The sequence below is a fragment of the Epinephelus fuscoguttatus genome, linkage group LG7, assembly GCF_011397635.1.
Source record: "Epinephelus fuscoguttatus linkage group LG7, E.fuscoguttatus.final_Chr_v1".
Classification (NCBI taxonomy): Eukaryota; Metazoa; Chordata; class Actinopteri; order Perciformes; family Serranidae; genus Epinephelus; species Epinephelus fuscoguttatus.
The window spans coordinates 1,812,129-1,824,209 of NC_064758.1; the positions used below are offsets into that span (position 1 = coordinate 1,812,129).

At 42.6% G+C, this 12,081-nt stretch overlaps 1 protein-coding gene across 1 annotated transcript; it reads right to left on the reverse strand.

The window, feature by feature from the left end:
- Window positions 1–698: 698 nt before the first annotated feature.
- gpr173 (G protein-coupled receptor 173) lies at window positions 699–11,837 on the reverse strand. Its single transcript, XM_049581743.1, has 2 exons — window positions 10,855–11,837; window positions 699–2,127 (listed from the first exon to the last, which is right to left on the reverse strand). Exon 2 carries the CDS (start codon window positions 1,927–1,929, stop codon window positions 745–747), a length of 1,185 nt encoding a protein of 394 aa, XP_049437700.1. The 5' UTR covers window positions 1,930–2,127; window positions 10,855–11,837; the 3' UTR covers window positions 699–744.
- Between the last annotated feature and the right edge of the window lie 244 nt (window positions 11,838–12,081).

Consider the following 12,081-nt stretch of genomic DNA (forward strand, 5'->3'; position numbering starts at 1 on the left):
ACTATTAACTGAGCTGATCACTTCTTATCTTGTCTGCAAGTGATGCACAGATTTAAAGAACACATGAAGAACACATGTATCAATAGAACAATTTTGTAGTCACCTTAGTTTGTTATTCATTGAAGTGAACAAACACACTACAAACAGATTGAGAAAGAATAGACATGGATTACTTAGCAACAAAGATGAGACATCATCATGGTCATAGAGGCTGGTGCACAGCACTTTTGGGTGGGCTGACACACAGAGACAGACAACTGTTCACGCCTCTCTCTCTCTCTCTCTCTCTCTCTCTCTCTCAATAGCATTATCTGACTTTGCTAACTAATCCAGCATGTTGATGACATTTAAAGTTGGCTAGAAAAATGCTTCTTTTGTCCTCCTTACAATTTTTATGCAATTTGTTGGTGGCTATTCGTCTGGCTTAGTTTCCACAATGACTGCATTATTACTTGCATGTTTTCCTGTTAAAGTATTTTTCTCTTGTTATCAGAAGTCAAGGTCTGACTCTGTATACTGTTGTGTTGATTGAAAAGGGTTGGTAGATGGAAGTACATGCTTACCCTTCAAGTGTTTTTACCAGTACACTCACTAGTTTACACTAACTGCTTAAAAATAGCTTGAATTGAATCAACCCCCCCCCCCCCCTCCCACACACACACACACACACACACACACACACACACACAACACATCTGTTGACTGCCCCTAGTCTTCTCTCCATGTTTAGGTCATCATCTCTCTTTACATGACACAATAAGGCTCTCGTGGCAGATGAGGTTTAGTCCTGCAGCAGGCTGGTAGGTGGGAAAGGAGCCCTTTCTTCAAGTCTTTGTTAAGGAAGAAACAGACAATAGGGTTGACCCCGGCTTGAGCGAAACTCATCCACACAGTTGTGGAGAGGTACCGGTGTGGTATTGTGCAAGCCTTGACAAACACCCTCCAATAGCAAGCAACTATGTAGGGAGACCAGAGCACCAGGAACAGTAGGGTGATCACATAGAACATCCTGCCAAGCTGCTTCTCTGCTTTGAACTCCTCCATGCCCAACAGGCGCCGGTTCTGGTTGTGCAAGTTTTGCCGAATTCCCAGCAGAGTCGGCGGCATCGGGCCCCTGCCAAAGCCTGCAATCCAGTTGGCTGCTGCTTGGCCTGTAGCCCCCGGCCCATGGAAGGTCCAGTTCTGACTGATGGCTGGTACCATCTGGACTGGCTTCATCTTACGATGCTTGTATTCAAAGAGAAGTAACTTCATATAGACGACATGTGTGGCTAGAATGAGCACAGCCAGCATTAGCATGAAGCCTAGTGTATCATTAGCCTTAAAGTAGCGATGCTCAAAGATGCACTGGTCTTCCTCGCGAATAAATTTGTAGGTGCCCACATCAAATACTGGTGGGAAAGCCATTGCCACAGACAGTGTCCACACCATACACACCACAGCCACACATGTCCAGAATGTCATGCGCTTTGAGTAAAAGCGGTGGTGTGCAATGGCCATGTAACGTGTTACACTGATGCAGAACAGCATAAAGGCGGCATGGAAGCAGAAGAGCACTGCCATGAAGGCCACCACCTTGCAGCTCAGCACGCTGTAGGTCCAGGCTGAGCCGTTCTTTATAGACACCAGCACAAAGGGGAAGCAGATGGCTGAGCGAATGGTGTCTGCCAGGCACAGGTCCAGCAGGAAGTAGTAAGGTGCCTTGTGCAGGGCCCGGTCCCGCAGCACAAGCAAAGACACCACCAGGTTGCCCACCAGGCTGATGCAGATGATCAACCCTAGTAGCACCAGTTTGATATAGGTAGAGACAGCAGAGGAAGGACTCTCTGCTACCATACCTCCTGCAGTAGCCACCACTGCTGCCATGGGTCCAGCAGGCCCATCGCTGCTCTCATTTCCATTCGCCATCCCAAATGCCCCACCACCCATCCCAGCTTTTCTTCAAACACCAAAGCCACCACTCCTCCGCCACCTCCTCCGTCTGCTGGTCGTTCCTTCGTCCTCGTGGTTGCTTTCTTTCTGCGGTTCACAAGGAACAGGAACACCTTAATCCACATTGCCCCATTTCGAGTAGGGTCCCTTTGTTGGCGTATTATGTCGTCTCACCTTCTGATCCTCTTCAAGAGCCTGAAAACAATTGGAAAAGACAAAGAATTAGGGAGTTTGGATAGATCTCTGTTAGATGTTTCTGTCAAGAGTTGTTTCAGTAATCCAGGTAGTACCACACCACTTTCTATTGTGAAGTTTTAGAGGTCTTGCTGTTCATTCAGATGGCCTCTTAAATTCCAATGAGGAAATCTTCAGCCATAAACATGGAAGTTTCTGAGATCAACTTTTTTGGTGTCTTAGGGTGTTTCATACCTAACTTGTTTGTCTATTGAACTCTAGTGCAGCCCAAAAAGATTTTATATTGAATTCAAAACATAAACTACTATCAAATCCATCTGCTGATCATAAACTGTCAGATAGCAATCTTCTAAGTATGACCAATGTATAAATATGCAAGATCATCTGGTTATGATAACACATGCTCGTCTTTGAGTGCAGGGATTTTTTTTCCTATATCGGAAAGTTAAAACCACGGTTTGTTGAGCATTTTAGCCCCCCATTAAAACACAAGTAAAACATGTGAGATGCAGCAATCAAACAGTAACTATCAACCGGTAATATTAAAGAACAAGACTGTACTGTTTTTTATATGTTTGTCACTATCTTTGACACCTGAGAGCCAGTTTCTTAGTGCTTGTAATTAGTTGTTTCTTGGTGAGCCCTGTGACGCAAAGAGATAATTAATAGGGATGCATGATATTGGATTTTTTTTTTTTTTTTTTTTTTTTTTTACCAATATTCAAAATGCCAATGTAACAACTCATTTGACTGATAACCAATACTGATATCGATATATCCACTCAAGTCTCTTCTGGAGTGGAATTAACATCATATTATACATGCATACTATTATTGTGATGGCCCACCAGCAGATGGAGACATGAAATACAATACTTTTCAATGAATATAATATTCATTCATTGTGCAAAATAAGAAAAAGCACGTTGGCCAATTCTAATAGTTAATTAATTTAAAAGCCAATATTGGCCAATACCAGTGACTTGACAATATTATTGTGCATCCCTAGTAATCACATCAGATTTAGTACAGTGCAGCATGTCCTGCTGTCAGTCATCAGAATCCGATTTTCCCATGTGGGTCCATGAATGAGTCCTTGACTTTTATAATAACAACCCCAGCTATTGTTTGTTGTCTGGTGAAGATTTTAAGGCTAAACTGTTTGCATGAACTCTTTACTCTCTGTTACTGGAGCTCCCCATGGCCATGAATAAAGACATTAAAAGCAGAGGTGATCAAACCTTGCAAGAGGAAGATTGGAAAATGACAGAAACTAATGCCCATCACAGTGTAGACAGATAAAACATGAATTATAACAGGTAATATAAAATTATGTTTTGACCTATAATGAAAACATGGCTCCTCAACTGCAACACTTCCAAAAAATACTGTAAGCACCAACATGAGGTTCATAATCAATTTCAGGAAACTTGAATATCAGCAAAATTTAGCCACCTGAGAAGGCAGGCTGTGTCTGAATCACTCCTGCCTGTCTGTATCACAACCTTCATCAATGAGGTCATTAACCTTCATCAAGGGAGCAAGCGAATCCAGCTAAAGGTAAACACAGACATTCATTTCTCCTTTCCGTTATGTTGTCGGATAATTATACTAACAATCCGAGCCTATCTGCGTGAAAAAAATGCAATTTTAGTGGACGCATTTTGACGCTGTTTGAGTACCCTATTATTTAATATAGTGCGCGCTCACAGGCTGCAGGCAGATCAGCCCGAGCTTCGTACTGGAGAAATGTCAAATATTGAACATCCTATCACTCATTGTGACAAAAGTAGATTGGAAAAAAGGGCCCAGGTTGAAAAAACATTAGTTCCCCTTTAATAGCTACATTTAGCTTGAGTAAACAGCAGTCCTTCAATTGTTAATTTAACGTTTCACGTTCCTTCATTTTAAACAGTCATCATATAGGTATTGCGCACACCTTTTAAAAACAACACTTATCTGTTTTCTCCCCATAGCACCCACTCCAGCATTTCAAAAGAAAATGAAGATAATGCACCCATTTCTCATATGGCCTTAAAAAGCTGAAATGGAAATGATCGTTAATGTCCACCTGATGAATTGAAGTCCAATATTCACTGTCTTTTAACTCCGTTTTTGGTCTTGACCAACTCCTGAGGGAAATGTCAGTCTCTTTAGCTGCTAAATGCTCCTCTATGAGCAGCTAATCTCTGTGTCTTTCTGCTGTTTGCTGTTCAGCAGGTAGTGTACAGTGGATGTATCAGAGCTTTTTCACTGACAACAGCTGAACAGCATTGAAGTGTACTGATCCCTCAAACCGTAGCCTTATTTGGGACTATATCAATAACTGACAGTCATGGATGCTGCTCTTGAAAAGCTTGGGGAACCAGCTGAGGTGGGGGAAGTAAACCCTATGGATATTTGTTAAACCAACCACTAAAGCTGGATTTACAGTTGTGCATTACCTAGCGTTGGAGCCTACACCTGTACCTGCAGTAAGTACTGTGATTGGTTAGCATAGGTGTCGCAACTCCATCATACATGACTCCAGTGAAACAAAGATTACATGAAAAAAAATCTATGCCATTATTCCTTCCTGGGTTTGCAACCCTCACTGGATGGTTCTGTTGGACAGCTTAGGCTCTTATGTTCTCTCCTACAAGTTTGTGATGCTGGGAATAAAATTTTTGACAATAAAAACAACATGGAGCTGAACTGTAAATAAAACCCTACGCTAAAGGGACTACCGTTAGTCCTTGAGTCAAGTATAAACCCATAGCTTTAGTCCTTATCATTACAACCTTTTCACTGGTGGAAAAAGAAAGTGAGACAGTGCATGGATGTAAGTTTGCAGAAATCTTTTTCTACCAATTTGGACTCACTGATGTTTTCAGCACCTTGCCAAGACTGAGCCAGGTGGAACAGTAGCTGTTCTGCATAACCTTTTCACTGGTAAAAATTATCCTGTTTGCAAGCACTTCCGATAAAGCATCACTTTTGTATCAGTTGTTCAAGATTATTTTCATGTGCACTCAGAATTGCTGCCCCGTGTATGTTCTTGGCATGATGCACCAGACACAGGTGAAGAAGACACTTCAAAATCAACAATTTTAACAATCTGAAAACATGCAAAATGACTACTGAAAGTGCCAATGAAGTCCAGGTGGTGCTCACAACAATGGAAAGTTTGTCAGGTTTAAAGACAATTGAATAGATTTAGGCTAATGAGCTGACATAAGATATTTTGTCCAATGCCAAGTGTGTTTTTGTGTAGTGTATAAATTTTAAAAATTTAAGGTAACAATTTGCATGGATCGTTTTAAGTAGTTCCAACTCTGGCATTACTGAGTAAATCTCTTTTGTAATCTGACAAACTCAATTAGTTTAATACAACCAACATGATTTGCTTTGACCTCGAAAAGCTTAATTGGCCTAATAAGCTGTACCAACTTAATAGTTATCCAAAAGTTTGTGGTCAAATTATATTATTTAAGATATTGTGACTTATTTTAATTCAATCCTACTCAAAAATGTAGGGCTGTAGTCAACCAAAGAAAATCTTGGTCGACTAAAGTCATACATAATCTTCAACTAATCGATTAGTCGTGGGGAAAAAAAAATCTGCACGTTATTTTTACTTCTGTGGTGGTGTGTCTGTGTCACTCTGCAGTTACACCTCCAAAATGCTAGTCAGCGATGGACTGTGTTAAGTGCTGTAAAGTTTTGTTGATTCAACACACATTAAATATGGCTTAATAGGGACAATTTCAAACACAAGTACGCAAATTGACTTCACTATAAATCGCAGAATTGACAAACACTTGTCTTTATCTGGACACCTATCCCCCACCAATACAACATGCTAACGTTGTTAGCACAAGTCTATGGCATTTTACATTGTATAAATTAGCCTAGCAACATGTTCATATGACGTATAAATCCCTAAAGGAATCACACACAAGACTTAAAGGGCCAGTGTGTAAAATGGGTTGAAAACAGTGACATCAGTGGTCAAATTCTAGATTGCAGGGTTCACTCGCTCACCCCTCCCGTTGGGTAAATGACGGTGGCCTCGTAGGGACAAAAAGCCTTGTGCACAAGTTTTTCAGGAGTAGGACTATCTAGCGACGAGGTGAATATTTATTTAGAAATCTAAACCATGTTACGATATTGTAATGAATCCCTCATGAACAGGAGACCACAGGAGCGTTCGGGAAAAAAGCCAGTTTATTTGAGCACTCCAAAAACTCCGGTAACACTCCAGGGGGTAAAAGACTCCGTCCCAAACTTTGACTCTTCTAGCGTAACAGACACACTTCATAACTTTACACACATACTCGTTTACCATACTGAGTGGGTACCCCCTCCCCTCTCTGCTCCGCCAATCTCCAGCCCGCACGCTGACTGACAGCGTAGCCGGTAAACAGAGCTCAGCTGTTTATTTAGCCGAGCAATATCTCCGGACTATAGTAGCTGCAATGGACGACTTTGAACACGATTTTGAAGAGTTTCTTGTAGCGGACACAGACCCAGAGCCATACCTGTTTGAGCCGGAGCATACAGATGAGGAACTCCATGTGTTTGATGCTGAGCGGGTGAGAAGAGAGGCTGAATGCACAGAATGGGATTCGGTGCTACCATCGCTGGGGAGATATATCATCAGGAGGAAAAACACTGCAGAGAGTGTATCACAAGGAGTGAAGTTGTGTTTTCTTTTCCTCGCAGATGACGGTTCGGGTTCATTCTCTCCTGTTGAGTGGTAAGTGTGGTCCATTCGCAAACTTTAGAACTAAAAATACTTTTCATTACTCTCTATCAACGAACTACTAACACTCTCTGCTGTTTCCTCCTCCTTCTTCCTTCCTTCCGCTGTCTTCGTTGGTTTATTTATACACGTGAAACGCGTTCTCTGGCTGGCTGGATTGTCCGCTCGGTCTGCCGTACATACATGGCGGCGCAAGATGGCGACCTCTCTAAAGCAAGGCCCTTGCTAGCTATGTATATATATATATATATATATATATATATATATATGTATACACAGTACAGGCCAAAAGTTTGGACACACCTTCTCATTCAATGCGTTTTCTTTATTTTCATGACTATTTACATTGTAGATTCTCACTGAAGGCATCAAAACTATGAATGAACACATGTGGAGTTATGTACTTAACAAAAAAAGGTGAAATAACTGAAAACATGTTTTTTATTCTAGTTTCTTCAAAATAGCCACCCTTTGCTCTGATTACTGCTTTGCACACTCGTGGCATTCTCTCCATGAGCTTCAAGAGGTAGTCACCTGAAATGGTTTCCACTTCACAGGTGTGCCTTATCAGGGTTAATTAGTGGAATTTCTTGCTTTATCAATGGGGTTGGGACCATCAGTTGTGTTGTGCAGAAGTCAGGTTAATACACAGCCGACAGCCCTATTGAACAACTGTTAAAATTCATATTATGGCAAGAACCAATCAGCTAACTAAAGAAAAACGAGTGGCCATCATTACTTTAAGAAATGAAGGTCAGTCAGTCCGGAAAATTGCAAAAACTTTAAATGTGTCCCCAAGTGGAGTCGCAAAAACCATCAAGCGCTACAACGAAACTGGCACACGAGGACCGACCCAGGAAAGGAAGACCAAGAGTCACCTCTGCTTCTGAGGATAAGTTCATCCGAGTCACCAGCCTCAGAAATCGCAAGTTAACAGCAGCTCAGATCAGAGACCAGATGAATGCCACACAGAGTTCTAGCAGCAGACCCATCTCTAGAACAACTGTCAAGAGGAGACTGCGCGAATCAGGCCTTCATGGTCAAATAGCTGCTAGGAAACCACTGCTAAGGAGAGGCAACAAGCAGAAGAGATTTGTTTGGGCCAAGAAACACAAGGAATGGACATTAGACCAGTGGAAATCTGTGCTTTGGTCTGATGAGTCCAAATTTGAGATCTTTGGTTCCAACCGCCGTGTCTTTGTGAGACGCAGAAAAGGTGAACGGATGGATTCCACATGCCTGGTTCCCACTGTGAAGCATGGAGGAGGAGGTGTGATGGTGTGCGGGTGTTTTGCTGGTGACACTGTTGGGGATTTATTGAAAATTGAAGGCACACTGAACCAGCATGGCTACCACAGCATCCTGCAGCGACATGCCATCCCATCCGCTTTGCGTTTAGTTGGACGATCATTTATTTTTCAACAGGACAATGACCCCAAACACACCTCCAGGCTGTGTAAGGGCTATTTGACCAAGAAGGAGAGTGATGGAGTGCTGCGGCAGATGACCTGGCCTCCACAGTCACCGGACCTGAACCCAATCGAGATGGTTTGGGGTGAGCTGGACTGCAGAGTGAAGGCAAAGGGGCCAACAAGTGCTAAACACCTCTGGGAACTCCTTCAAGACTGTTGGAAAACCATTTCAGGTGACTACCTCTTGAAGCTCATGGAGAGAATGCCAAGAGTGTGCAAAGCAGTAATCAGAGCAAAAGGTGGCTATTTTGAAGAAACTAGAATATAAAACATGTTTTCAGTTATTTCACCTTTTTTTGTTAAGTACATAACTCCACATGTGTTCATTCATAGTTTTGATGCCTTCAGTGAGAATCTACAATGTAAATAGTCATGAAAATAAAGAAAACGCATTGAATGAGAAGGTGTGTCCAAACTTTTGGCCTGTATTGTATATATATATATATAAAAGCATAATTATAAGGCTACGAAAACCAAACAAATTTTATTTCATAGCGATTATACACTTATATAAACATATTAATGGGTAGAATATTCAGATTCAGATTCAGATTGACAATAAACCATGCTAAATATTACACACTGGCCCTTTAAATGCTATTTTAGTGGAGGCTTTACTCTCTTCACAATTTATTGTTTCTTATCTGTGACATACTGTACAAGTAAATACAAGCTTCGTTTCCACTGAGGGAAAAGGTGTCAGTATACAGAAACTGACAGGAGATCTGCGTCACCGCGACGCAGAGCGTCAGGTTGGGCGAGTCAACAATGGGGGTGTTTTGACCCCCATTTTCACAGGTAACTTAGATTGCTGCCGTAGGAAATAATGGATTAATTCTGGAAAGCTATTGATGTAGAACTTTTCTCCTTATGAAAATAACACGGCGATTATTCGACCAATGAGAATTTGGTCGGACGAGAGCACTAGTCGACCAAGAGACTACAGCCCTACAAAAATGTTTTGGATTTTGACTTAGTTCTTTAAATAAATGTCAAAAGACTACAACACTTTCATGTAACAAACTTTTTTTTTTCTGAAAAACTTTCAAGCATTATCCACTGAAGTGTAGGTCTACTGCTGGGCCTAGCTGGGTAGTAAGTCAAGAACTGAAGATCAGGGTTAAATGTTAAAGAGTTGTTCACCCAAACTACAAAAACCTTTCTCCTTTCATGCTAGTGTTATTTGTTCCCCAGGTTTTGAAATCAAGATCAGATATTACTACCTTTTCCAAGTACTAAAGTGAATGCAACTTGATTTGAACTGCTAACATTTTTCAAGAGCCAGTGTCTTCTGTCACCATGCAGAATTCACACACTCTCAACGGTGTTTAGTGTTAATTAGCAAATGTTAGCATACTATCATGGTCATTAAAAAGATGATGAACATGGGCAGTATTGCCTGCAAAATATCAGCTTGTTAGCATTGTCATTATGAGAATGTTAGCATGCTGAAGTTAGCATTTAGCTCAAAGCACCATTATACCTAAGTACCTTACACAGCTGCTAGTATACCTGTAGACCAGGAATATTCAACTTGCTTTGTGAATCATTTTATTTTCATTGTGAATTAGAAAATGGTCAGTGGTCACTTGGTGCACCTTTGAAGGATGAGTGTAAACACACTCCAGATGAGTGGAAAATGGCCTGATGAACAAGAAGGAAGTTTAGCAAATCAAGATCAAATTCATGTAATCAATTACACTTCCATCAACTGTTTTTATCAGGTCCTTTTTGGCGTTGCAGTCCTCATAGCTCCACAGGCTGGGAAATACAGGAGCTGTGAAAGAGGCTGTGTGTCTTGAAGGAGGGGCTCTGCGAAGCTGGAAATTGGTTGGCGGCGGAGGGCAGAGTCACTGTCAGGAACTGGGTAGCAACAGCAGCCCAATACCTCTGGCTTGATGCTGGTGGGAGGAGGCGACAAAGCTCACTGGATAAGATGTAGACAGAGTTGGTCTCTGACAGCAGGGCCCAGCATCAGGCCTCCTCACATGGAGCCGACAGGTCTGATGAGGACTGGAGAGCCACCAGCTACTGCAGTCCAGCATTAGAGCCTGGGTGGCTTCAAATCACACACCACACAGCCTGCATTACTTCAGCAAGTGGCCGTGTATTCTCTGGGGGGTACATTACACCAAATGATATTAAATCACTTTGTTGTCCCAGTGCTGAGCGAGGCCCTACAGCTGGTGGAAATTCTGTATTATTCATCATCAACACAACACGCTGTCACACTGACCACTGTATGCTGCTCTGCTGCATGCATCAAACATTAGGATTTGCTCAGCATAATGCGACCCCTCATTAGAGGATCATGAAAAAAGGCTGAGGCAGACAAAAGGCACCAGTCCCAGAGAGCTGTGATAGTCTGGGCCTACAAGAGGCTGCTAACGCAGCATGAGCTTTTAACACTCAAACAAATAGCATGCAAGAATGCAGAGGCAGGCCACATGACATTTTGCAGACCGGGGACCTGTAGGCAATACAAAATGGTAGTCATGTTATGCTGCTTACCTGCTGTGAACTGCTCTCCTCCACACTGTAGCAGGCAGGCCGTCTATTGCAGTCCACATGAAATGTGTGCTACAGAGATCCACCTGGCTGTTCCCACAGACAAATGACTAGCTGGAAACGACTGTAAATAAAGGCAGCCGCACCTGGTGCTGTATTGACAGCTGTGTCAACGGTCCAGATCTTTGTCAAATGTATCAAGGAAGCCTGCTCCCTTTATAAAACAAAGGGTTTTAAGAAGCCAAAGCAGCGTTTCCTCTTTTTTCTTGTGCATGTCATGTCTCCGTTTTTTCCACAGAAGCTCATGCCGGTCGCCAATAAATTCCCAGACCGAGTGGCAGCACACAATGTGGACTCATCACCATTCATATAGGGTTTGCTGGTGTGTCCGCCGTCAGGTCCTATCTCCAGCCTTGATTTGATAAACCGCAGGTGGTAGTATCCTACAGGAGAATTTGTAAACTCATCTTTTCTTGGAGCGGAGAGACACCAGCAGACGCCCTGTGGAGCATCTCCTGCTCGTAGTTTTCGGAAACCCTGTCGAGCCACCGCCACACTTGCTTTCGCATTGTTCCAGTCAAACCGAGAGAAACCTCACGTTTGTTGTACATTAAGCCCTTTAACATGCCGGACAATCCATGGGTTTCTTCTCAGAATAAAACCTGTCAGCTAGCTAACGCACTGAGACCAGAATGCCCCGAGCGGACAGGGCTGCGGGATGACACCCAGGCCAATCCTCATTCTGTCCTGCAGCCCAGAGGCGGCCAGGCATTTCACGAACGGGCGGATGTGTGGGATGACACAGAGGATGGAAATATCCGAAATGAGCTGCCTGCCCCGGCAGTGCCGCTGGCAGGTGGACGCGCGGTTTATTCGGAGCAGTAAGGCGAGTTTCGGAAATAAGCGCAACATTCAATCGTCAGAAAAGGCGGCTACTGCTGGTATCGCCACTGATTTTAATCCCGTCAGAATGTTCCATGGACAGGGGCGGCCCCAACCTTTTTTAGAGACGTGGGCAGGCCCTCCCTACCAGAGAGCCAGTGCTTATGTAGCTGAGTCAATGTGTTGTTCATGTTATTTTATTTTTGGTGAACATTCTCCAAACCTGTGTGAAACAATAATATTAATCATAATGATAATAATTATCATTTTTAAAAAATAATTGTATTTATAGCCTTTCAGAGCACTCAAGGACACCTTACAAGACAGTTAAAAAACAAGTAGTAATGT

What these genes read in the sequence shown, in the direction of transcription:
- gpr173 (XM_049581743.1), bottom strand. Translation starts at nt 1,929, where the DNA reads ATGGGTGGTGGGGCATTTGGGATGGCGAATGGAAATGAGAGCAGCGAT.